Source organism: Punica granatum, chromosome 3 (genome assembly GCF_007655135.1).
Source record: "Punica granatum isolate Tunisia-2019 chromosome 3, ASM765513v2, whole genome shotgun sequence".
NCBI classification, from domain to species: Eukaryota; Viridiplantae; Streptophyta; class Magnoliopsida; order Myrtales; family Lythraceae; genus Punica; species Punica granatum.
This window is the reverse complement of record NC_045129.1, coordinates 16,696,890-16,721,899: the sequence shown is the minus strand read 5'-3', so window position 1 is coordinate 16,721,899 and position 25,010 is coordinate 16,696,890. Positions and strand designations below refer to the sequence as shown.

The window sequence follows — 25,010 nt, the reverse complement described above, 5'->3', positions numbered from 1 at the left end:
GGGAGGAGGGAGGGGAAAAGGAGAGGGGCCTCACTTGCGACCATCATCCCCTAATCAGAGTCAGTGACAACCACTGAGGTTATCGCGACCCCGATTGGAGTGGTGGCTGCCAGCGAGGCCACTGCTAGTAAATTAGGCACCTTTACAATAGGGGTCACTGATGACCTCAGTGGTCGCCTCCTACCCCGAGTGGATTAGAAAAAATTGCACCGTCTCCCATGAGAAATTAGAGGCTCAAAGCTGAAAAGAATTTCAAGATAGTAAACTACGAATAAATCAACCAACTGATCATGCACGAGAGCATTTATAATATTTTCAAGAAATATAGAAACAGCTTCAAAGAGATATCAAACTGAGCAATCCGAATTGTTGGTAAGAAAATGCATCAACATCAGTGGAGGAAAACATGGCTCCTCAACCACAATGGCTTCGACAGACTCAGTCGATTCAACACATGCTTGAATGGCTTTTGGCATTCCGCGCATCTGTCCAATCTTAAGCTTGAAGAAATGATCAATCCAGAGCTGACGAACTGCTGAAAACAATTACTTTGAAAGATCTCATTGCAGGAGCCTTAAATCTAGTTGGGGGATATTCTGTGGTATAATCAATCAATCATCAATAGATTATCTGAGTGTAGAGAAATTCTGATACCATCAATAGAGTATGATATTACACAATCAAATAATATTATATTGTAAATCAAAGTATTACTCTAAAGTTTAATTTACTCTCGTTCAAAGTAAAACTCTTCAACAATTGTGTAATTTACTTCCTTCGTAAGTAACTTATTAGAAATTAGAATAGTTCCCAGTTCAAGGGACAAATGGAGGTCGAAATGAATAATATGATGAACAAAAATCACTACATTGGAACAAAGTTCTGACAAGGTAGGAACTAAAATCTTACCCCATCAATTTAACGGTAGCTTCGGTATGTGGGGCTGTACATGCAGCTCTCTGCATACTTCACAAGATCTCGAGGCTGAGGTAGGTGAGTTGCCAAACCTGTCAGGCATGTACGCGAGGAAAACATGATAAACTAAAACAGATTGGGATTACTAAGTAGGGAGGCAGAAATTACCAGAAAACGAAATAGCATTTAAAGAGAATGGCTCACCGAGTTCATAAGCTTTAGCAGCCACATTGGCAGCAATGTGGGCTGAGATCTTTCTGATGTTGGTAAATGGAGGGTATATGAGACCCCGGTTGAAGTTTTCTTCAGTCACCTGTGAAGCCAAGGCTTCCGCTGTTCCAAATGAATTATGTCAAATGAAATTGAAATAAAGTCAGAATTCAGTTATCAAGATGATATAAGGAGACGAAGGGAGGAAGAAAAAGGGCATACAGACATCTAAGGTACCAATAAAATTGAAATTCTAAAATATCAAAAAGTTGAAAAATGTTTCGATGCTGTTATCGAACTTTTGTCTAGTTCCAGAAAATGCCAAGTGAGAGAATAACAGACAATTATGATTGGCCAAAACCATTCTATGATGAGAATCTAGCTAAAAGAAAGTCGTCCATCTTATAAAATAAGGTCCTTGAAGCAAAGTTTTGAGTTCTATATCAAACAGCCCAGAAGCCATGACCACTTACAGGCTGCCAAGAGCATCTCATCATGAACACGGATTGCACCAGACATTATCAAGCCCAGACCGAATCCAGGGAAAATGTATGCATTATTTGCCTGATCAGCCAATTATAAAATGAAACCGTTAGTCGTCTGACATCTCATGCAACTGCACCCTGTTATATGTACGTAATTGTGTATTTTCAACCTGTCCAGGCACAAAAGTCTTCCTATTGTATTCAACAAGACCAAAAGGGCTCCCACTGGCAAATATAGCACGTCCCTGAAATTAAAACAATGAGATAGCATAACAATAAATCAATTCCTGGTTAAAAATTCAGCACTTATTGAAGTGCAACTTCACATAGAGATACAATTAGAAGTAAATTGGAAAAAGGAATGGGTGTTCATTTTTATGTTACCTGACTCCATGTATAAGCTTCCTCAGCTGTACATTCAGACTGTGATGTCGGATTCGAAAGAGCAAAAATGATGGGTTTCTGCAAGTAGAGATTCATCAATCTCGACTTTTTTCCCCCCTCCAAATTTTTCTTTTTGAATTTGTCGTAAATCATGAACTAGAAAAGATATCAATACCTCATTCAGAGATGCCATAGCCTTGATAACATCCTTTGTGAATGTCCTTCCTACTCCTGATGTTCCAATCAGTACCGTCGGTTTGATCACCTATAATAAAGCAGAGTAAGGATGCCGAGGAAGAAATGAAAAACTTTAAAGGATTGAGGATGAGGGTGCAATAAGTCTGGCTGAACACCAATAGGCTCGAGCTCAGCTAGATTCACAAAACTGAAAGATCGAAACTTGAGCTTGATTATGTCTCTTATTTCAGGCTCAGATACTTGACAACCACCAGATTTGCTCAGTCCAAAATGATTTGATTCCATTTCATGAGCCCTGATGAGGCCAAACTCAAACTTTACTGAAGCCCAAGATCTGTGTGACTCGACCTAAGCTCAAGTTGGAGAAATAAAATAATTTGAAATACAAATTGTGATTTCATTTCACCAAAATAGTTTTAGTATTAATTATAAAGAAGTTTGATTGGACTCATGAAGTTTTTCAATATATTATTGCTATGCTCAAAATTAAACCAATCTTGAGAAAATCTAGTTGAATACGAGTAACCGTCAAATTGACCCGAAGTAGCCTCAGATAAGCTCAGCTTGGCTGGAATGAGGATTACTTCTTTTATATGAGATTGCTCTATATTGATTTCGCACCTTTACGGCATCTACCAATTCCGTGATAGGGTTGTGTTCATGAGCCCAGGGTTGCTTGAAATGTTGGAGTGAATCCTTACGCGAATTCACAATTAGTCCCTGCAAGAGGATTTGGCCTTTTATATAAATGATAGCTAAAACAAAAGGATCAAAATGGATCCACTATAGCGTACCTTCGAATCCACAAGCCATATATTTTTACGCGCCTCTTCTACTGGAACATTTGTCTGCACAAAGTGGATTCTGATATGAAGCTTCTACTTTATATTTTTCTTTTCACTCCTCTCATATAAACATATGAAATTGAACTAAATAGAGAATGAAGTAATAACCTGCTTTGACATCTCCCTGGCAATTAGTTCTGCTATTCCTGTGCCTGCCTGAAATGTCAACGAGTTATACTATGGCATGTGGATCAATAGAGGCAAGGATAGTTCATAAGCATATCTTTCTTTCATGATAAACAATCTTCTAGAGTACTTTATATGCCAATAAAGCCTCACAAAAGATTAGTGCAATTAGCTTAAACAGAGCCCTTAATGTAGCAGAACCAAGAAGGAAATTGATGTGGCAGAGGAACTCTTAAGTTAATGAGAGACGAAACTCCATAGTTGACATTTTGATGGGCAGATACAGGGGAAAAGATCGTAAATATCGGATATCAAGTGCTATTATAGCTGACCTCCCCTGCACCAAGGAATAAGAACTTATGGTCGGCCAAGGTTCCACCAACAAACTTCAATGCAGCAATAAGCCCAGCGAGGACAACAGAAGCTGTTCCCTGGAGATATGAGCAGGGAAAATATGTGGCACATTGAAATAATTTTCAAAGATATCAAAATATTGATGAACATTTACCTGGATATCATCATTGAAGACAAGATGAGTGGTGCCATACTTAGCAAGCAGCTCGAAAGCATTATGGTTTGCAAAGTCTTCAAACTGCAAAACTTGCTCCAGAAATTGAGGAAATTTCAAAAAAAAAATGTATATATATTGAATCTATTTCCAACTACAGAACTGACCTGAATGAGGACTTTCTCCCCATAATTCTGCTTGACTGCGGTCATAAATTCATCGAGAAGTTCGTCATATTCCTAGATGAAGAAACCTTTTAGTCTAAACAACATATGTCTAATATTCTCTATGTTATAATCTCCTAGAATACTCGGGAAACAGATTGAGGACCTCTCCAGTTGCCCTTCTTCGCCTGAGCCCAATGTAAAACTCGTCCTTCAATAGCTTCTCATTGTTTGTCCCCACATCAATTGTTATAGGTAAGCACTGTAATATCAAGTATAACCTTTTAATGAGAAGTAGGAACTATAAAACATGCTGGACATTTAACTGCAAGATGGACAGAAGAAGGCGAAGAATATGGAAGAAGTGTCCTCAGAAGATACAACGAAATTGCAATTTGATGCTCAATTTGTTGACTATAATTAGCAATAGCCCTCATATGGGAAATAGAAGTAAAAATGAATCTCACCCTAAAACCAATAATAAAAATCTTAATTATTTATATTCCCTAAAATGAATGTCTTCTAGTTTTAACTTATTTCTATCACCTAAAATTTGCGACACATGCCAATAATTGTGCGAATTGAATATTTTAGGGTGTGTTCCAAGTCACTGACGTCTTCAATTTACGCTTTATAGTCCTTAAAACAATTGCCTAACAATTTTCCCATAGAAGAACTTACAGCAGAAGGACGAACTCCTCCAAGAGCCGTGTATAAAGAAAGTTTGCCAACTGGTATTCCCATTCCCTGCCAAAAACGACCCAAATTTTCATTAATTGGGTCTTCAATAGTGCACGCGTGCACGCCCGCACGAGAGAGGGAAAGAGAGAGAGACTTTGATAATGATATACCTGACAGCCAAGATCTCCCAGTCCTAAGATGCGCTCCCCATCAGTCACAACAATAACTTGAATGCGCCTCTGAGGCCAGTTCTTCAACACCTCAAGAATTTTGCCCCTAGCAAAATGATAATCATATCATTCCAATACTATACAATTTTCAGAATGTTCACTAGTAAAACAGTGAATGACGGAGTGGAAAACTAAACATACTTCTCTTTCAAACTAATAAAGAGACCCTGAGGACGCCTGAAGATACTCCCATACTTTTGGCAAGCTTCACCAACAGTGGGAGTATAGACGACAGGTAGTAGCTCCTCAACATTGTCAATGAGAAGCTTGTAAAACAACCTCTCGTTTGTCTCCTAAAAAGGTAATGCTATGAATGTTTAGGATATGCGCACTCAGGATTTTAAGGATCATTGCCCATTGTGCACTAGCAGCTTGAACATACAAAGATGTCGAGAACATCAGATTCACTTGGAATAACAAACAACAAATAAGAGAAGTACGCACGACTTGCCTGAAGATCCATCATTGCCATGTATTTCTGCAGAGGAACCTGATATTGCCAGAGGTTGTGCATTATTTTCTTGACCTGTTGTGTTGAGCAGCAAATACAAGATGGACAATAAACATCAATCAAAAGTCTTCTATATAATCAAATCATGATCAAGCCTTCTTATAACCTGAAGATCTTGAGAAGCAACTGTTGGGGGTAGAAGACCGCATAAGTAGTGTGCATCTCTCTCTCTCTCAGAGAAAGCAAGCCCTTTGTTGTGGTGTGGATCCCGCAACAAACTATACCCACTGAAAGCAAGACATATATAGGCATGAGGTTATACAGTAATGCCCGGGAACCTGAATATGATATGTTAGTGTATAGCCAGAATTCGCTACAAGATATTACAAGGCTAGCAAAAACCACGAGTTCCCAAATTTAACAGAAAGAGAACAACTTATATGGGGGCTTTCCCTAATTTTGCATGCAATTAGCAACATTTGCCGCTGCAGATGGCTCTAAGCTATCACATTGCTCTCGACATTCAAGCATTTAAAACCTTAATCGAGTTGGAAGTTGTGGATTTCAGGGGAAGTAAGACACTTGGTTGAGTCAAACATGGGCAGGACAGATAATTCTCAAAAATTGTGAAGGACCACAACTGCATTCCAGTGACGAGAGACACCACAAACGTCAACAATTGATATCGGGCACCGTCCATATTTTAAAACATACATTTCCACAATTTATCTTCCATTTTCCAAGTTTTTACGACCATGATCAGTACAAAGATACAAACTTTATTAACAACAGAACAAACTAAATAACGAAAATGGACTGAAACCTCTGCAACCAAACCACAAGAACCCGAAGCCCAAAATCAAGGCCAGCCAAATAGGCGATGTATTACAAGAGTTACCTGGCTACAGAGACAGCCCAGGGCGTCTCTTCGACAAGTTGATCATTTCCGTACACGTCCGCGACGCTGCCAGCGACCGCGGACTTCGAGTCCACCTCGGTCACCACCGAAGCGGAAGTAGTAGTAGGATTAGAAGCACCTTTGGTCTCCTTTAATGGCCGGGGATGACTGTTGCTTGAGCCCAATGCGACCACTCTCACACGAACGGCTGGTCTTCCATGCGCCTTGGAGAATGTTTCGCCGATCCCCGAGTTGCCCTGCGACGAGAAGCCAATAGCTCAGCTAGAGATCAGTCGATCAGTCAATAACAGAGGAAGATCAACACGATAATTGGAAAAACGAGATTGCCATAGATTTGGATTGTACTCACCAGGAAGCTGCTTCTGCTGAGAGAACTCATGGCCAGAGATGAAATGGAGAGAGAGAGAGAGAGAGCTCAAAGCGTTGTGTCAATGGCGACCGGCGAAGAGGAAGGGGTCTGTCGGTCTGTCAACTGAATCTGAGCGTTACGACCAAAGTGTCTGTCGTGTAGGGCCCCATCGAAGCTATTTGTTGCTGGTCCCGCCCGCCCAACCTTACCTTACCTACCTTTTCCTCCTCGGTCGTGAATCTCATGGTGGATATACTGTCGTTGTATGTACGTAGTAGAAAAATAATTAATTGATCTACCCAAAAAAATAATTATTATTAATTGATGGGAAAAGAATTATAATTATAACCGTCATGGTTTAGTGATCCCAATCGATCTCGATTTGGGAGGTTGGGGTTTCATTGGCGGTCATTACTCCTCAATCAGAGTCGTTAACAACCTCATTGATCGAGTATATTTAAATTAAGGAATAAATTTTCAAATTAAGGAACAATAATAGGAGGGTTTGCAATTTTAGCTTTTGTGTCATACTCTTCAGCTTTTGCATATTTATAGATTGATATTTTGTATCAACATGCGAACTGTAAGAGTATATTAAATTTTATTGTTTTAAGAGTATCCTTTATTTACATTCTCAAGATATGATTAATTATTTGTACTTATAAAAAAGGATGTGATTAATTGTTTGGAGAATAAAATATTCAAAGGAAAAAACGAGCGGGGTTTCACAATTCGAGCAGTGTGGCGAGTTTTGCTTGCACTCTTAATAAGTAGATGCCGGGGCAACATGAGAACTAGACGAATTGGCCCGGGCATATATGCGGGTTTGAGATATCATGTTCAATCGATTTTTTTAACATTAATACTATATGAAGGAAAATATTCACCTTCTGCCTGAGCACAATTTTCTGCTTTTATTTTTATCTTCAAATTCAAAAGTTACAGCCCAAAATTGTATAGGTTGAGTTTGCTTTTCAAATGAAAGAACTCCGAGCAACATATGAACACAGCTAATTATCAAATCAGGTCGACCAACTCTTTGTAAAAAGAACATAAACCTTTTTTTCTTAATTGTATAATTTGCAGAGTAGTTAATTCAGTAAACAAACATTACGCACGCCTCTACAATCAAAAGTATTAATATGGTTCTAATCTATGAAAGACATAATTCTTCCCATAATTGCGAAGAAAAGCATTCACCCTCAAATTAGATTTGTAGTGCCATCACGCTGTCAAGCCCCTCATCTAGGATAACTCGGTTCTAGATCAAATTTTGATTCTTTTTGTACGTTTTGATGGTTATTTGCCTCCGGATGTTTTTCTTAGTACATCAATGAATTGAGAATTATCCATCAAAAAAATAAAATCACGCTGTCTTCATTGAAGGCCGCACTTCAGAGCAGTTATACTCATTCCTCTTGGAAGCAACATCAACTCATGTGTCAATTTATTGTATTCATTCTCTAGTCTTATCACCACAATGAATGCTAGTCCTTTCAGTTTTTGAAGTCTTATCACCACAATGAATGCTAGTCCCTTCAGTTTTTGAAGTGAGGTGGGAATATGAAATTATGCCACTCATCGTAATTCTGTTAGTGGTAAGATGAAATGTCATGCAACAAAAGGACTCTTCCGCGCATTCTTATGTCTTGTCCTTACTTTTATTACGTTATATAGATATAGATTTAACAAGTTATTTAATTTCAAACTTTTAATTTTTTTTTCTTGCAAATTAATTGAATTTGTTATAAAGAAAATACTCGAATCTCTCAGGATAGTTACAAATAGATACATGAATCTCTGATGAAGAATTATGTTCTTTAAGTATTTGAAAAACCAAGCAACGACGGGCTTTCAAATATCAATGTACTGCTTTCTTGCATCACTCTCTAGCTCATATATGTATTGACTGATTAGATTTCATTAATATTTATTAGATATTAAAAGAATGTGGAAGTTATAATTGGTAGTGAAGTTTCGCGGTTGATCATCAGTTAAGCAATATGTCGGTCCTCATCAACTTCTAGTATCTTCGTCACTTACTGCCCTTTTTCTTTTGGTCAATTTTCTCCTCAATAGTTTGATTTTTTACATCAAACAATACATTTTCCGTTTCAAAAGATTTTCCAGCGAGCTCCCACTGGCACCTACTTTCTAAAAATTACCCCCTCTGAAAATACTAAAATTTAATAAACTCTTACAGTTCCCATATTGATACTAAATATCAATCTATGAATATGCAAAAGTTGAAGAGTGCGACACAAAAGCTAAAATCGCAAACCCTCTAATTATTGTTCCTTAATTTGGATATTTTATTCTCCAATGTAAAATGATATTTAGAAAATTCAAGAACTTTTTTATTCCATTTTTTATATTAAATATCAATATATAAAGGGGAAATAGCATAATATATTCCAACATTTTCGCATTTTCTCAATTTTATCCAAACCTTTATCTTTTTTCTGAGGTAACTTAATGTTTATGATTTGGTATCAAATTTATCTCGCCGTAACATTGTCGTCTATTTTTTTTACGGAAAATTTGGCGTGGCGCATCAAATATATTAACAGTGCCAACGTGCATTTTCTGTGTGGACCCCCCATTGACACTTTGGACCTCTCCCATCCTCTCCCTTGCTTCCCTTCCATATCTCGTGCAGATATATATCTCTTCTCTTCTTCTTCTGATGCCATTTTCGTTTTCCCTCTTCTCACGCTCAGATGAAAAGAACTGAGGTTTAGCAGCATTGCCCATCTGATGCCATTTTCTTGACCATCTTCAATGTCGATTAACTTCATGAGTGATGACAGGTACGAGTTTCCTTGTCCTTTTCCTTATGCAAGGACAAGATTATCGAGGTTTTACTCGAAAATTGCTCTGCAAGCTGTTGAATTGATGAGAAATTTACCCTTATTATTGCCTTTTATTTATGCAAGGAAGCAAATTGGAAAGTAGGGCAATTGAAATGGGGACAAGAAGCGGTTCCTTTGGAATGGGATAGGTTTTGACCCTGTAATGTTGACTCCGTGGAGTGATGAAAATCCAGGAAGAAGGTCTTTGTGTTGCAAGTTTTGGAAGGTATGATTATGGGTTGGATTATGAGTTGATTATCGGTTTGATATATTATGTACACTATGGTGATGATAAATGTTGATAATGCAGAACAATTAAGGCAAGTTTTTCATGTGGTTTGAAAGGGCATAATCAAATCATTGCTCAAAGACAAACAAACTCTTGCAACAGAGTTGAAAATTATAAAGGAAAAGAATGATCCTCTTGTTATAAAGCTCTCGACATTCGGATTGTCTTGTAGCAGCATTGGAAAAGAATACGAATGACTTGAGACTGCAACTGCAAAACATAAAACTAGAGAGAAAAAAGACATGGTCAATGAAAGAAGTGGTGTTGATAATAATAGGGTAAATTACAAAAAAAAACCCAAGTTTTATAAAATGTCTCAGTTTTGTCCTAAATTTTGTTTTGTAACAGAAAAAACCATAAGTTTTCTAAAATGTCTCAAAAATGACTTCCGTTATAACTTCCGTCAATTTTTGCCTACGTGTGACCTACATGGACTGTTAAAGGGACCCACCATCAGCAGCAAAAATTGACGGAAGTTATAACGGAGGTCATTATTGAGACATTTTAGAAAACTTATGGTTTTTTTTGTTACAAAACAAAATTTAAGATAAAACTGAGACTTTTTACCAAACTTGGGTTTTTTTTTGTAATTTGCCCATAATAATAATAAGTTTGGGTTTGTTCAACTGGTTGTTAATGGGGAGGAAAAGTGAAAAGCAAAATGTAATTTCCCTGAATAAGGGGTTCTTCTTAGCTGGGTTTAAGTGTTGGTTTTGCTCTTGTCACTTTAGTAACTCTTTTGTATGTGTTACATGCATATTTAATTAAAATTGGTGATCGCTTCTTCTCTAGCAACTTTTCTCGTTGCTATATGTTTTATATTAGAATAGGAACCTTGATATAGATAAGAGCACTCAAAGAATTTACAAGCCAAAATGTTATACTTATATTCATTCAATGATGTAGTATTTATAAGTATTACCAAAATGTATAAAGATGCCCACAGTACTTACAAGTACTGTTACCAAAATGGCCAAATATGATCCACTCTATTTAGATCCATAACTATCAGAATAACCATATAAGCATGTACATCATATAAGCATGTCTTAGTCCTAATTAACCAACAACCAACTTAACCAAAATAACAATCTTCCAACAAGAAAATCAAACATCTTCCACCAAATTGATCAACAACCAATCATATCAAAATGATCAACTACCATCCACCAAATTGATCAACCACCAATAAGAGGGAGCACTACTTCTTTGTCTTTTCTTGGTCAGTAGCACCCATCATCTTTCTAAGTTGTGCCCTCGTTCTCGGCCTCCACTGCTGCTCTTGATGTACATCTCTCTACTGGTTCTTGAGTTCCTAGTACTAGTTCCTGAGTTCCTGGTGGGATGAGGACTAGATTGCTGAACTATTTGGTGGTCCTGCTTGTAGGTGAACTGGACTGCTGAATACCCTCCATGCCTCCCATGTATGACATCCTCATATGCTCATCAAGCATCTAAAACAACATATACAAGCACATAAATACTTTCCAATAAGTTTTACTGTATATTTGTGTTTTTAAGCTATACTTACATGAACATAAGTAATTTCACTTTCTCAAACCCTTTGTAGGCTTATGATATTTCTCTTTGTATAGGAGCCTCCATAGTGGGTGCCCCTTTCCTGTTTGCATGAGCTATTTCATTCATTTGAATCTACATATGGAATGCCTTTAACAATATCGGTACATTTGCAAGAAAAAATATATTATCAAAAAAGAAAAACTAAGCTAAAACCTGAAGTTATGGTCAGCCCCGTAAATAAAAAGGTTGCGCCATGTGCTTTAGTGTGACCCTCCCCTGGTTTGTGATTGCCTCGCCTCTTTTTTCCCTCAGAAAGCTACCCCAGTTCTGATCAATCTGCTGAACCATGTTTCCATATCCAGAAGGCTGCCCCTGTTCTATGGTAGCTTAACTTCCCCTGCTCTGGTCAGTCTAATGAAATATGCTCCCATATCCGGAAGTCATTCCATGTTCAATGGTAACTTGGTTGCCCATGTTTTGGTCCACTTGACTGCCTATATTTTCAGGTTGTTCACCCAATAACATCTCATCAGCCGACTTATTTATCATTTAGTTATAAATCAATTAATTTAAGTGAAACTCCAAGTAACTTGAAAATATACCTAAATAAACAAGAAATAACTTGCTTCATGAGTTTTTTTGTCCTTCTCTAGGCATTTCCTCTTGTTGTGACCATATTAGTGATATATACTGCACTTCGTCTCCATTCCTTTCCTTGATAGTCTATCACCACTTGGTCATTGTTCACTAACATCCTTCTTTCTGTTTTTCTTTGGCCTCCCTGGCTGTTTCTTTAGAATTATCAATTAATTCGTTTTTAGTTTGCACATATAAATTTTGTATTAGACAATGTGAAAATTCCATTTGGAAAACTCCTTGCTTTCTAAATTCTCTTAATTTTTTAATGTTTTATCAATAAAAAAATTGTGACCTAATTATTATATTGTACGTTACTAAGAAAATTTTAAAAAAATTCTCTATAAATCAACAATGTCCTTGATAAATTAAAAATCTTCATGATAGATACCAAATAAGTTATTCTTTCATTAATTTTCATGTACATGCATGTAATGCGTGGGCTTGTATCTAATATAAGTATAAATATATAAAAGTCGAAAAGCACGACAAGGAATCGCCATGTTAATTTTTTTTTTGTTAAATTAACCTCCAATTTTTGCATAACCAATCAATTAATGTAATATATATTTCATCTAATATAAAGTACATATTATAAAGATAATCTACAAGCTGTCAATTTTATTTATACTAGGGTTTTTTGCTTGTATGTTGCACGAATATATTTTTATTTAAATGATTCAAACTTAATTTTTTTTAAGTTTAAAAAATCTCATGAAAAAAATATTCCTTTTTTCTATAGTATATAATATCTACTAATCATATCCAAATATCTTTAGAAATTTTGATTGATTCATATATTACAAATATATTAGAAAAGCAGAAGAAAAATAGTGGTGTAACGTTTTCGATGTTATCATTTTTTTCATTACGATAAACAATTAGTAACTATAACTTTTATCGTCGTTGGTAACCTCTTGAGATCTTGATCTCTTTGTTGTACTCTATAATATTCTCTTAATTGAGATTTTAGATGAGATATAAAAAAAATGTTTTGAGGTTAATTTTTATTTTAAAAAAACAAATTTCATTATTTGTTGTGCTATTCTTACTCAAATCTCATATATTAACTTTCGTGAATTTGAATAATTTTAGCTAAAATGAATCAATTATTTCCATAAGAGATTTACTTAATTAAGCTTTTATAAGATTTTCAATAATTTTAAAATATTATTCAATAAATTCATGTAATTATAATTTTTTATTTTCCTAAAATTATGAATATTCATTTACTATTAAAATAATAGTAATGATTCGAATTAATGTATTCTTCATTTTTATATTTACGACTCTTATTTATAATAATATGTATTATTAATTAATTTTTATTTAATCTATGAAACTTTCTCTCTCTCTACCCCCTTTCTCCCTTCTCTCCTGCCGTCACTCACTCCTCCTCCACGACCCTCAGCGTCCCTTATATATATATATATATATATATATGTTGTTATCAACACGGCGCTGATACCATATTAAATTTTTATAGACTTATACGGGCTTGGGCTCATATCCACTTAAAAGTTCAAGCTGATAAGTGGTGGTACCCAAGCCATATATTAATCTTTTTCTTTTTCGATGTGAAATTTATTACATTTTACTTCTCAACGTATACACTTACAGATTTACAAGGGAAAATTCAGAACAATTAAAAATTGTGGAAAGATATCAAGTAAACAGATATCTCTCCTTGTTGTTCTTGTCAGTAATGGATTTCTTGGGGAACAACTCCTCTAGCTATGCGCAGCAGGATTCCCAGCAGAATTCTCGGTCTTATGTTATTTGAATTCCTCAATAGTCATCGCCCACCAAGCCCTGACCGGCCTCGCTGAGGGCAGAGTATTTAGCTACCACTTGGCCCCTGTTGCGACTGGGGCGGGGAAAGGGGGGCGGGCGAGCGTCTGCTGGGCGCGGAGGAGGGCAAAGTTGAGATGGGTCCCGTGGTTGGGGTCAGCTGCAGAGGCGGAGGTTGGGGTTTTAATATCAGGCTCATTAGATTCTCTTTATTTTTTAATATCTCGATATTAATGAAATTATGGTAATTCATTATCATCATCATGCTAAAAAATGACGTGCATATTAAAGCTTTTCTTGATTTGCAAATATTTTTTTTTCTGAAATATACAATATATACTCGAGAAATAGAAGAGTCTCTTGAAAAATATCAAATGTTATATTTAATTAATCTTTTATACACACGACGTAACACGTAGGCCTATACATAGTGCAATATTAAATTCCTGAAAGGTCAACAAAAATTTATGCTAATTATCGTTGAAGAGGAATGACGTTTTTCACATACTTTTGTCATAATTTTCGTAACAGAACATGTATTGATCATTTGCAAAATAAAATATATGAAATTATGCTTTTTGTTAATTTATGGTGTAGATTTTTAAACTCTACTGCGATTTATAAGGTCAGTCCCAAATATATATACGTATATATATATATTTATTTATTTATTATTTGTAAAACTAATTGAAATTATGTTTATGTCCAAATGGAACCCCGGAATTTAAAGGAGTGAACGCCAAGCGTATAATATAACCCTCTTTACTTGTCACAATACAAAAGCAAAATTCTTTCCCATTAGTAGAATTTTTATATAACCTTTATTGGTAGAGTATATTTGCGTACTTAATTAGGCGGGCATTGCCTGTCATTTGAAGCAGCAGAGTCTTCCCTAAACAATGATATATAGCTAAAACAAATAAATAAACATATATAGGTATATGCTTATATACAAATTGCGATCGCTCCAGACACTCTCTAGACGTCTCGTGGAAGAACTATCTCATTTGGAAGTTCAGCACCTTGATGCAGAAGGCAAACATGAATGCGAAGAAGACCGTGAAAGCCACCAGAACTCCAGCAACTGGACCCATGAAGCCTGGCTCATACCCGAAATGGTTTTCGATATACCATTTAATGCTTGGCCTCTCCAACATCCCGGGCACTGTAATGAGGTCCTCTACATCACCGTACTGCGAAATAATCAAGCCATAGACGGTCCATGCCACGGGGCAAATCCAGTAGTACCAGACCCACCACTTGGGAATTTTCTGAAATTTTGGGTAAAACATGTGACTTAGTTTTGTTAAGGAGTATTTTAAAGGTGTACCAAAGCACTTCAGAAGATAAAAGCTAGTCTTGAAGAAGAAGAGACGGAAACTTACCGGTCTTGGGATGAAGAAACCAGAGAAGAGGTTGAACAAAGCATAGAAAGCGGCGGCGAATATCGAAGCTACTTGATGGTTTGGCGTGATGGAAACAGTCATCATCCCGTAGTACGTGAAGTACAGGAAAGAGAAGAAGCTGACGAAGAAGAACCAGAAGAACTTCTCCACTGTCCACTCGAAGCTGACCATGGCGTATACTATCAATGTGTAATATGAGGTTTGAACAAATACATACGGGATTTCACAGAAAACCTGCAGTTTAACAAACAAAGATTTCATCTAATTAACATTTAGCTTTCCATTAAGGAGCTGGAACTTTATAATACAGCCTATTGAGAAACTAGGTTTGTTTTTGTTATTTCCGAGCAGATGATTTGCAAATTAGAATGTATAGATTGGTTTAAAATGAATCCACATTGCCTTGTAGAAACATCGACTTCACAAATAGGGGTAAGGATGGATGTTTAAGAGAAACCGAAAAGGACTTTTACCTGTGCAAGGGCATAAGGAAGTGACGAATACATTCCTGCCGCTCTTTCCCGGTAAAACACTGTCCTCTCAACCGCTACAACTGGTTGTACTGTTGAGCAGTTATTGATTCCGACAAATAACACCGCTGCATACATGGCCCCTATTATCATGGTCAGATCGGTAGAACTCTCCCTGGAGGATAAAAAAAAAATGAAAAAGCAGCATCAGATTAGCTGATCTAAATTGCAAAATGAGCAAGCATGTAAAAGAACTTGCACTTCCTTAGAGACCTACCTCCTTGTGCCAATCTTCCAGAACATTGTCCCGACCAAGAGAGCGGATGCCAAGGTGAAAAAGAATCTCACGAGGTTATAGTCGGGGCTTCGCCAGTACGTCCACCACTGCTTCCAGATGCATGACTTGAATTGCCCCCCCAAGGACTGCGAATACTGTGTTGGGAAGTAGAGATCTTCTGCTCCTGGTGGTGGGGCACTGAGCTCCTTAACTAAAGCCTTGTTTCGCCTGCTCAAAACACAGACCGATTAGCTAAACCCTGAAATGAAACAAGAAAATCTTCACTGAGTATTCTTTAACTCAAAAATATTGGCTTACTGATATAAAGATGAGGATCTGTAGTGCTCAGCGAAGTCCATTCCCAGTCGAGCCTCGGCTGCCATGGAACTCACTTCCAGCATCCATGTGGCAGGATTATACTTGTCTTTAATTTTTGGGACTCCAGGAATGGCCTGAAGTACAGTAAAAAAGTGCCGAATCAGATCACCGATTTCATCTTATGCCCTTCTAAAGATAGAACGTAAGAAATGAAGAGAAGCATTAATAAACCTCAAAGTACTCAATGATCTTGTGAGAATTCCGACCCAGTGGACCTGAGTAGATCACTTGTCCTCCTCTTTTCATCAGTAGCAGCTGATGCAAATTACAAAATTAGTATTTTAAGTGGATGTGGTCCTGAGAGATAGATAGAGTGGGAAAGAGCGAGGGAGAGTACCTCATCAAAGGCTTCAAAGATATCGATGCTAGGCTGATGAATGGTGCAAACAACAGTCCTTCCAGTATCAACAGTGTTCCTCACAGTTCTCATCACAATGGCTGCAGCTCTTGCATCAAGTCCGGAAGTCGGCTCATCCATGAATATGATTGAAGGATTCGCAACAAGCTCCACAGCGATAGTTAATCTCTTCCTCTGCTCAGTAGACAAACCCGTGATTCCCGGAAGCCCAACTAAGGCATCCTTGAGGCTATGTAACTCTACCAATTCCATCACTTCATCGACAAAAATCTTCCAACATCAGAAACAAAATTTTGTTAGTGCTACAACGAAAATCTTTCCATTTATCTAAATTGCAGACACAGAGCACCCAAAGATAACAAGAATTCTCACCATTTTGTCTTCCTTACTGACTTCCTTGGGCAGCCGTAGGTAGGCCGAGAAGATTAAGGATTCCTTCACCGTGACTTGGGGCGAGTGGATATCATTCTGTTCACAGTACCCCGAAATTCTTGCGAATGTTTCTTGCTTCTTCGGGAACCCAGATATTCTGATATCACCATCGATGTAACCTCCAGTTTTTCTTCCTGCTAAAACATCCATCAATGTAGTCTTTCCTGCTCCACTAACTCCCATGAGCGCAGTTAGAACACCAGGTCTAAAGGCACCCGTTACTTCTCGAAGTAGCTGGAGCTTTTCATCCTGCACCCCCTGCTCTTTCATTTCCTGTAATAGAGGACCACAATTTCGGAAATAAGAAGCCATAAAATTGAGATTACTAAAGCGATCGATTTTTAAGGATTAGAAAGAGGCTGAGCGGATACTTACAGCAGGCATGTCCACGTAGTAATTTACTTCGTCAAAGGACATAGCAAGAGGGGCGAAAGGGAGGACCATTCCTCTCTTTGGAGCAACACCGTTAGCAGCTTCAAGAGACGACTCGTTTCTACCCGAGTCATTGCCAGTTGCTTGGCTGCTCATTCTCCGAATCGCCATCTCCCCTGGAAGTGAGAGCGCAATGTGAGATGCGAGACAGCAAATGAAGGCCATTTGAAGAGTCACAATAATGAACGAATGAGTTGCTTACTGCTGTTGTTCCCATCAGCCGCCGACAAGGACGTGGTTTTTGAACCTTTTTTTGACAACCGTCTTGGGGTCTTAGGTTCTTCATGTCCGGCCTCCAACTCTTGAGCAGCTTCCTCGGATATTATTGCTTGTGGCTTTCCAAGAGCTACAATACCAAAACAAATGAATATTACTATTGTCTTTAAGCAGAGTACCACGGAGTGAAGAACGAATTCCAGAGATTCATTTTCAACTTACGACTAAGGTACATTAGTGAGACAGTATACAGCACATTGAAGAGCACTGTGAAGCCTAGAAGGGCTGCAGCACCAATCCAGTACCAATTTTTGTCAGGAAAGACATCAAAGCTCTCGAGAACTGCCACCCCAAGGCTTGTCCTGTTGTCCGAGGCCTACAGCACAAACCAGAACACATTAACTTTCCATGGTATATATGTTGTTTAATGCTTATCATTCCAAGCTTCTGCCTTGTCCCTCCGGAAGAAAGAAAAATCTCATTACCAATTTATCCATCCACCGCGGAGCAAGCATTTCATTAACAGTAATTGCATTGAAAGCGTATGTCAGCGGTGACACCCAGTATCCCCACACCCACCAGCTCGGTATTTCACCTGTCAATTACGAAGCAACAAGGCTCAGTCTGATGGTTCAAAACAGTAATGCACCATTCCTGCAACTGTATGCAGATGATCCTCCCTAGAAATTTCATTTCCCTCATGAGGCCGCTTCCACTTCTTGGAAATCAAAGTTTCAAAGGTGTAGTACGAAACAAACCTCGAGGAAGGATGAAGCCTCCGAGCATGAACAGCACTAAAAGCGTGAGAGCCCCACCGGTGTTTGCAATGATCATGGACCGGCAAAGTCCGGCAGTGAGCCTAAAGATCCCAGAAGCCATCTGTTGGATCAGAAACACCAACAGCAGGTGCTTGAAGAACCTACAGCCACAGAATACGAAAGCTCAAGTGCATGAGACCAGAAGGTCAAGCAGTACAATGGCATAGTTAACAGGGTAGTGGTAACGTAATGTCCAAACCTGCTGGCTTCGGGGGCAAAGCCGATGGAGTAATATGTCATGCCAATCCAGGCAATCGACTCCAAGATCGACATCGGGATATTGAGGATCATGTTCGGGAGCGTGAAGGTCCAAGCCGGGTGGAAAAGGAGGTCCCTGTGCTTGTAAAAGACAGGGAGCCTCATGATCGTCATGGAGAGCTCCGCGAACCCGTTGAACAAGTTGATGATCATAGAGAACAGCAGGGCCCCAACGTACACTGCACCATCTGCCTCATTCCTGGTGTGCATTCTGGTGCGTATGAAGACGGTGGAGGCGATGAAGGCGATGAGGATGATCTGGACGGTCTTGAAGATGTAGACAAAGGAGTTCTTCTTGATGAGGAGCCACTCCCTGTCAAAGCAGGCGCGGAGGACCTCGAGCTTCGGGACGGAGTACCTGGAGAAGACGAGGGCGGCGCGGTGGCCGTGGGACTTGTCGAAGGGTAGGGAAAGCTCGTTGTCGAGCTGCATCCCGACGTGGAACCGCTTGAAGCGGGCGGCGAACTCCTCGACGGAGACGTAGCGGTAGGGCCTGCTCCGGTCCGACCAATACTGCTCCTGGTCCTTCCTCGACGTCACCTGCCGCCATGATCACAAGCAAGCAACAACCAACGCAGTCTCAGTCAGTCTCATTGTGCGAGTGTCATCCTTTGATTCCTCCATTTCACGCCCCTTCAGTTCCTATATTTCCATTTTCTGCCCCCATTGTTTTCACATTTATACATTTTTTACTGCTACTTTCTCCCGCCAATTCCCACACCCATACACTTTTTCATTTGTTTTTTAATCCTTTTTGATGATTTGTACCAATGAAGGAAAAACTTTAGGGTTCAAAGTGAATGGACAACGAAAGTTGGGACCAAAACTAAAGGTCTAGAGTGAAATGGAAAAGAAAAACACTTTAGGGTGCAAAATGAGTTGAGTTTCAAACTTGGGCTATCATTGGAAAAGCAGATGGGCTAACCCAGACTTGAAACGGTCCGGACTCAAGAAATATTAGGTGAGCCTAAGGTATACACTATGATATGTAACGCTTTATTCGGATAATATATAAGGCCACCATCCCACCCTAGCCCATGTCATCCAATTGGGCATGTACGAATCTCTCCACGTGTGATAAATGCCATGAATTTGATTAATTGTCCATGCCGATTCAAAAGAAAAAGGTAGTTTTTTTTTTTTCGTGAGATCACGAGAATTTGGTCATTGTTGATTTTTTCGTGTTAATTATATCATCAGTCACTCCGTTATTCCGTTTACTGTCAATGGAATAGGAGAGATTAACCTCTTGTAAGAAGTCAGCAGCCCCTTTCCTCTCTGGGCACCTGAATCCGCAGCTCTCAAAGAACTCCAGGATGTGCTCCCTCGGGCCCTGATAAACAATCCGCCCTTCCGCCAAGAGAAAGATATCGTCGAAGAGGTCGAATGTCTCCGGAGCCGGCTGAAGGAGCGACATCAGTATCGTGGCATCCGTGAGGTGAGCGATCTGTTGCAGGCACTTCACTATTTGGAAAGTGGTGGAACTGTCCAACCCGGTCGATATCTCGTCCATGAACAATGTCTTGGTGGGCCCCACGATCATCTCTCCTGTATATGACATCACGGACCGGATCATGAAATTTAATCCAAAATTTTGATAAATTAGATTTAAAAGATCATGAGAAGATAATATAAAATTTCCTGATCAGCGGAATGATGTTTGGTCAACAATTGGTGCTAGTGCCAGTACTAACAAAAAGGCTGCCAAATGCATATTTTTGGTGGGTGGGATCGTCCTCTGTCAGTGAGAATATTAGACGTGTGGCTCCAATTATATTATAGTCATATATGTATACCATCTATATCTATTACATAATAATATCTACGCTATAGCAAATATAAAGATTTTTATTTTATTCAAATTATAATAAATTTAGGTATATAAAAACACAATTTAATTATTATAAAATTTCATCAATTAATTACAAAATAGCTAGCAGTTTCTTGGGAGACCGTTTGGCTCGTGAGATGGAACTGGAAATGGAATGAAGCAGAAAATGGAAGCGGAATGGTTCGTTTACCTGTGGTCACTCTTTTTTTCTGGCCACCGGATATCCCTCTCTGCATTTGATCTCCCACGATCGTGTCTCGGCATATATCGAGCCCTAAGATCTGTTTAAACATAGACACGCCGTGAGAATTCTGTTAATTATTCCTGTGATCAGTTGAGGACCAGCAAATGATTATGATGATGTAATGGTTCGATCACAAGTGGGTTAATTTTGTTCGCAATTCACCAAACATGTGATGGAACAATGTCCTATGGCCTCATATATTTTATATTTAGCAATATATATTTTCGTTATTATTAAATGGGAGCCCAACAGTCAACTAGTTAGGTAATGAGAGTTGAAATTCATGTCCACACGACAAAAGATCATCAGAAGCTTATTTTTCGCTTTCTAATCTTTCGGATCGCAGTCCAATCACTGTATTGTTCAAAAATTGGAATTGATGATGGAATGTGAGAATTAGAGTTAATTTCACCAACTCACTTTCAACGTGTAGTCGGTAATAAGGCTGCTCTCAGCTCCTTTAATTGCAGTTGCCTGCCCAAAAGTAAAAATAATTACAATTATATAAATCATCTTTTTTTTTTTTGGCAATAATTGAACTATCGTATATTTCTTTTGAGAAATATTAATTGAATTTTTGTATTATACCTTCATAAAAAGATCAACTTCTGGTTCTGGGAAAATCCCGGCTTGCTTTTCCCTTCTTGCAAGTTCGCCGAGGAGTTCTGCAATTGCAATTCAATATGAGCATTTTTATCTTTCAACTTGTTGCTGAGCAGGACCAATTGACTCTATGTTAAATCGAGTTTTATCCCAAAGCAAATACCATAACGAGTGCCGACTCCTTGGCACCGGGCAGAGAAATCTAGGGTTTCCTTCACGGTCATTTCCCCAATATGCACGTCGTTCTGGCTGATGTACGCGGAAGTTTTCTGCGGCACAAACTCATTGAGCTTGTACCCGTTGTAAGTTATTTCTCCTTGTGTCTGTTTCGTGACCACCAATCAAAAAGAACAAGTTATGGATCCCGTATTTCACCCGAAAAAAGAACGAATTGCATCCTACTTCGTTGGGTCATAGACATGCTGAATGGAACTTATAACCTCTGATAGTACGCGGAGTGTTACCTCTAGACTTGGGTCCAACTTTCCAGCTAGAGCTAACAAGAGAGTCGTCTTCCCCGAGGAAGGCGGACCTAATAGGAGAGCCATTCTGTCATAACAAACGGGCAAGTATTATGGCATGTACATTGGATAAAGTTGATAATTTAGACCGTGGCTTCATGAATTTCATTCACCTTGCTGGCTTTACGATTCCGGAGACATCTTTGAGGATGGTGAGCTTTGCTCTTTTGGCCCACCTGATCCCAAGCAATCCTAGAGCTGATTCTGCAATGTTTTGGGCTACGTTCAGGAGAGTTGGGAGTGCCCTGCTCCCGATGTAGCAATCGGCTTGGACTGTCAGATTTTTTAACCTCACTTCCACCGTAGGAAGCCTTATCCCCACTCTGCCAGAAAGTTTCAACAGTTTAACTTCATTTCGTTATTCAGTAGACGAAAATCTAAGCAGTTAAAAATTTAACTCTGAAAAGGATTGGGTAAGTCTGAAGTCATTATAATGAGTCCTTTAGGAAAAAGATGACCCAACATCAGAAAATCGATCGGGTGTGGATATGTCATCTTTAATTATGTTTGCAGCAACAGAGTTTGCTTAATATACATGGTTTTTTGTTTCTAACTTGTTTGTCCGTTCAACGATGGAGACTGGATGCAATTAGAATTTTAATATTAGTTGGAATTGTATCAACTGGAAGTTGCACGGATACTACAGGTCAACAAATCCAACAATGCCCGATATTTCTTATGGAACAGAATCCGGAAATTTAAAGAAACTTAAGATGCGGTTAAAGCAGCCCGCCTGGTAACAGAAGGGCCCAGGTTAGTGATTAAGAAACATGGAACTTACTTATCAATGCGGTTCCTGAACTTCTCGAGGAACTTTTGGTTGTCTTCTTCGGCGACCTTGAAGATCTTATCGATAAACTTCTGCCTCTCGGCGAAGTCCATCTTCGTCACGTCAACAACCTTGTTGTCCTTGTTCTGGCGATGCTCATTCTCCATGAAGGACTGCATTATACTCGTTCTGAGCCGGTCGTAGGTTGGCAATTTCTCTATGGCGGCCCACTTCAGGGCCTCCTCATCCTCGTTGACCCGACTATTCCGCGAGCCTGTGAAGACGTCTTCCATGCTCCAGCTCGACCTGCTCATGCTCCGGCGGCTCATGTTCCTGCCAGCCCGCCTCCCGGACTGCGCCCTCTCTATCCCATCCATCTCGATCAAACTGTCTCTTCTTTACCTATGTGTATGTTTTATCCTCTTTAATTAAGGTGAATAAGAAAAACAACATAGAGGAAATATCAGGAGATATATATGGTGGAGTCTCATATGCTTAATTAATCTCAGATGATGAGACTATCGATATTTTTCCAACCAAACTTTCCCGATGAAAGTGAAGCAACTATCAGGCATTCAAAGGGACTGCTCTTTAATTTAACAGAGAAACACATTGCAATAGACTTAAGTCAGATGTGACTAGGCACATATTGTCACCTGTAAATGGTGCTGTGATGACGAAGCATACGTATATATATATCATCGAATTTAACACATAAACACAAACATATGCACTTATATGTATAAGCAGAATTTAAGAGCGATTCGTCGTATGAGCTGTTGCTCGATCAAAGTCGAGGCCATTAGAAGAAGGAACTTACTGGTTGTGTTAAATATGGAGAAAGTTGTTTGATATGGGAATACTTCAATAAATTCTTCAAAAACTGGGAGGACTCTCTCTTTCTTTCTCTCTCTTTCCCCCTCTCTCAAACTATAATCTTGAGAAGAGAGAGACTGCCAGTTCAATTGGAGAAGTCACAGGTGGAAATATTTATACAAAGAAGGGAATGGGAATAGGTGGGTGCTGAGAAAGTACAGGATGATAATGATTTTTTATTTGGTCAATCGCCAAGCGTCCCGCCATATATCGGCCAAATCTTGCGGAGGTAAGAGGGGCTTTTAGTAAATTTCAAGTGCATGTACAACAAGGTAAAATCTGTTCAATAACCGTATAATATTTCAATTGTATCGCACCTCGTAATTAAAATTTTTAATTAGTATCTTATCTTTAAATAATTTGACTAAACTGATCTTATTCAGACCATGTTGTGCTTCGAGTGGATTTCTTTTTTTTTTTTTTACTTATTTTTGGGTTAGTGCTTTTAGTGAATTCAAGTGCATGCATAATGGGCAAAATTTACTCAATAGCACGCAATTAAAATTTTGAATAATTTACATTATATTTTTCCTTATATGATAATTAAGTTCACAATTAAACTACGAGGTACGGTACTGTAATTGATACATACACTATACATTATATTAGTGGTATGAAAAAAGATAGTACCATAACAATACTCATCATCGACTTGAAACTAAGAAATTTTAAATTTAAATCTTATCTATAAGACTTTTTTTAACCCCTTCATGTCCTCGTTCCCTATTCCTTACTAAACCTGGCAGCCTCCAATATGACCTTCCGAAGAAATTATTGGCGGTACGTGTGATGGGATGATTTTGTTCAAAAGTGATAGGCCGTCCCACCTTCCTCCGAGTTTCTTCCCCCATGATTGATTGATTGCTGCATACCGACAAGTCCATGACTCTATTACATAATTTCCTTTTTACTATTAACAAAACTGGGCTTTCAATACTTAGTTGAATTGATTCATTTAATTCGACATTTTTTCTTTTAATAAGATTTCAAATTAGAGTTTTATAAATGAAATTTATCACGATTGAAAGAATTTTACTAGTGGGGTTGGGCGCTTCTAGCAAAAAACGGTTAGCACTAGAGATGAAATGAGATGCTCTTGCGCTGAGTAAATATTGATATCAGTCAAATGAAATTAGAAGATTGGTAACTCTTTGTTTTTTTTGCTTTTAAATTTAATTTATGAAATAAAAAGGGTTTAATTTAGTACCAATATATATTTTGTTAATCTATCCCGGTCATATTACACCATATACTTATCTTGAGATCGGATCTAATTTCAATTTACTTTTATCAATACGTAGAATGCCGAAGCTGACACCTATTAATTTCTCACTTTAAAACGAATGAGATTACTAATTAACGTGGACGCGTTATACAATGAGCAATCGCTAATCTTCTCACTTGCTAGTAATTTGTTTTGTTGCATTTAGGAATGTGCTTTTCCTCCGTTTAAATTTCCACGTGACAAAGTTGATAGATCGTGGAAATCATTTAGGTCAAACTTTGACTGAGTCTTTATTCATTTGATTCTAGAGGCCGCAGCCATGTAAAGGTCAATTTTTTTGCT

The 25,010-nt window shown here is 38.4% G+C and overlaps 2 protein-coding genes and 1 long non-coding RNA gene across 7 annotated transcripts; 1 reads left to right on the top strand and 2 right to left on the bottom strand.

The window, feature by feature from the left end:
- Positions 1–261: 261 nt before the first annotated feature.
- On the bottom strand, positions 262–6,633 carry LOC116201387 (NADP-dependent malic enzyme). 4 transcript variants are annotated; one of them, XM_031532608.1, is made up of 21 exons: positions 6,466–6,633; positions 6,096–6,352; positions 5,364–5,484; positions 5,198–5,272; positions 4,888–5,039; positions 4,687–4,792; positions 4,517–4,582; positions 4,002–4,097; positions 3,839–3,910; positions 3,672–3,755; positions 3,496–3,594; positions 3,146–3,193; positions 2,987–3,040; positions 2,814–2,912; positions 2,170–2,259; positions 1,995–2,072; positions 1,781–1,855; positions 1,599–1,689; positions 1,120–1,248; positions 910–1,007; positions 262–596 (listed from the first exon to the last, which is right to left on the bottom strand). In XM_031532608.1, exons 1-20 carry the CDS (start codon positions 6,493–6,495, stop codon positions 919–921), a joined length of 1,911 nt encoding a protein of 636 aa, XP_031388468.1. In that variant the 5' UTR covers positions 6,496–6,633; the 3' UTR covers positions 262–596; positions 910–918. The 4 variants fall into 4 exon arrangements, with proteins under 4 accessions (XP_031388468.1, XP_031388469.1, XP_031388470.1 ...); XM_031532609.1 differs by having other exon boundaries at positions 262–535; XM_031532610.1 differs by having other exon boundaries at positions 262–532.
- A 2,482-nt stretch (positions 6,634–9,115) lies between these two features.
- LOC116201388 lies at positions 9,116–11,252 on the top strand. The gene is made up of 3 exons (XR_004155869.1): positions 9,116–9,275; positions 9,402–9,543; positions 10,994–11,252. It is a non-coding gene; the product is annotated as an uncharacterized LOC116201388 (long non-coding RNA).
- Positions 11,253–14,302: 3,050 nt separating this feature from the next.
- Positions 14,303–23,545, bottom strand: LOC116201385 (ABC transporter G family member 29-like). Of its 2 annotated transcripts, none has more exons than XM_031532606.1 (23): positions 23,388–23,545; positions 22,580–22,989; positions 21,912–22,121; positions 21,742–21,826; positions 21,441–21,600; positions 21,263–21,339; positions 21,095–21,148; positions 20,621–20,711; positions 19,846–20,147; positions 18,541–19,139; positions 18,282–18,442; positions 18,009–18,118; positions 17,746–17,899; positions 17,510–17,653; positions 17,251–17,423; positions 16,816–17,148; positions 16,423–16,713; positions 16,257–16,340; positions 16,026–16,159; positions 15,708–15,935; positions 15,434–15,605; positions 14,940–15,194; positions 14,303–14,825 (listed from the first exon to the last, which is right to left on the bottom strand). In XM_031532606.1, exons 2-23 carry the CDS (start codon positions 22,942–22,944, stop codon positions 14,553–14,555), a joined length of 4,455 nt encoding a protein of 1,484 aa, XP_031388466.1. In that variant the 5' UTR covers positions 22,945–22,989; positions 23,388–23,545; the 3' UTR covers positions 14,303–14,552. The 2 variants fall into 2 exon arrangements, with proteins under 2 accessions (XP_031388466.1, XP_031388467.1); XM_031532607.1 differs by having other exon boundaries at positions 22,580–22,969; positions 23,388–23,541.
- Positions 23,546–25,010: the final 1,465 nt, after the last annotated feature.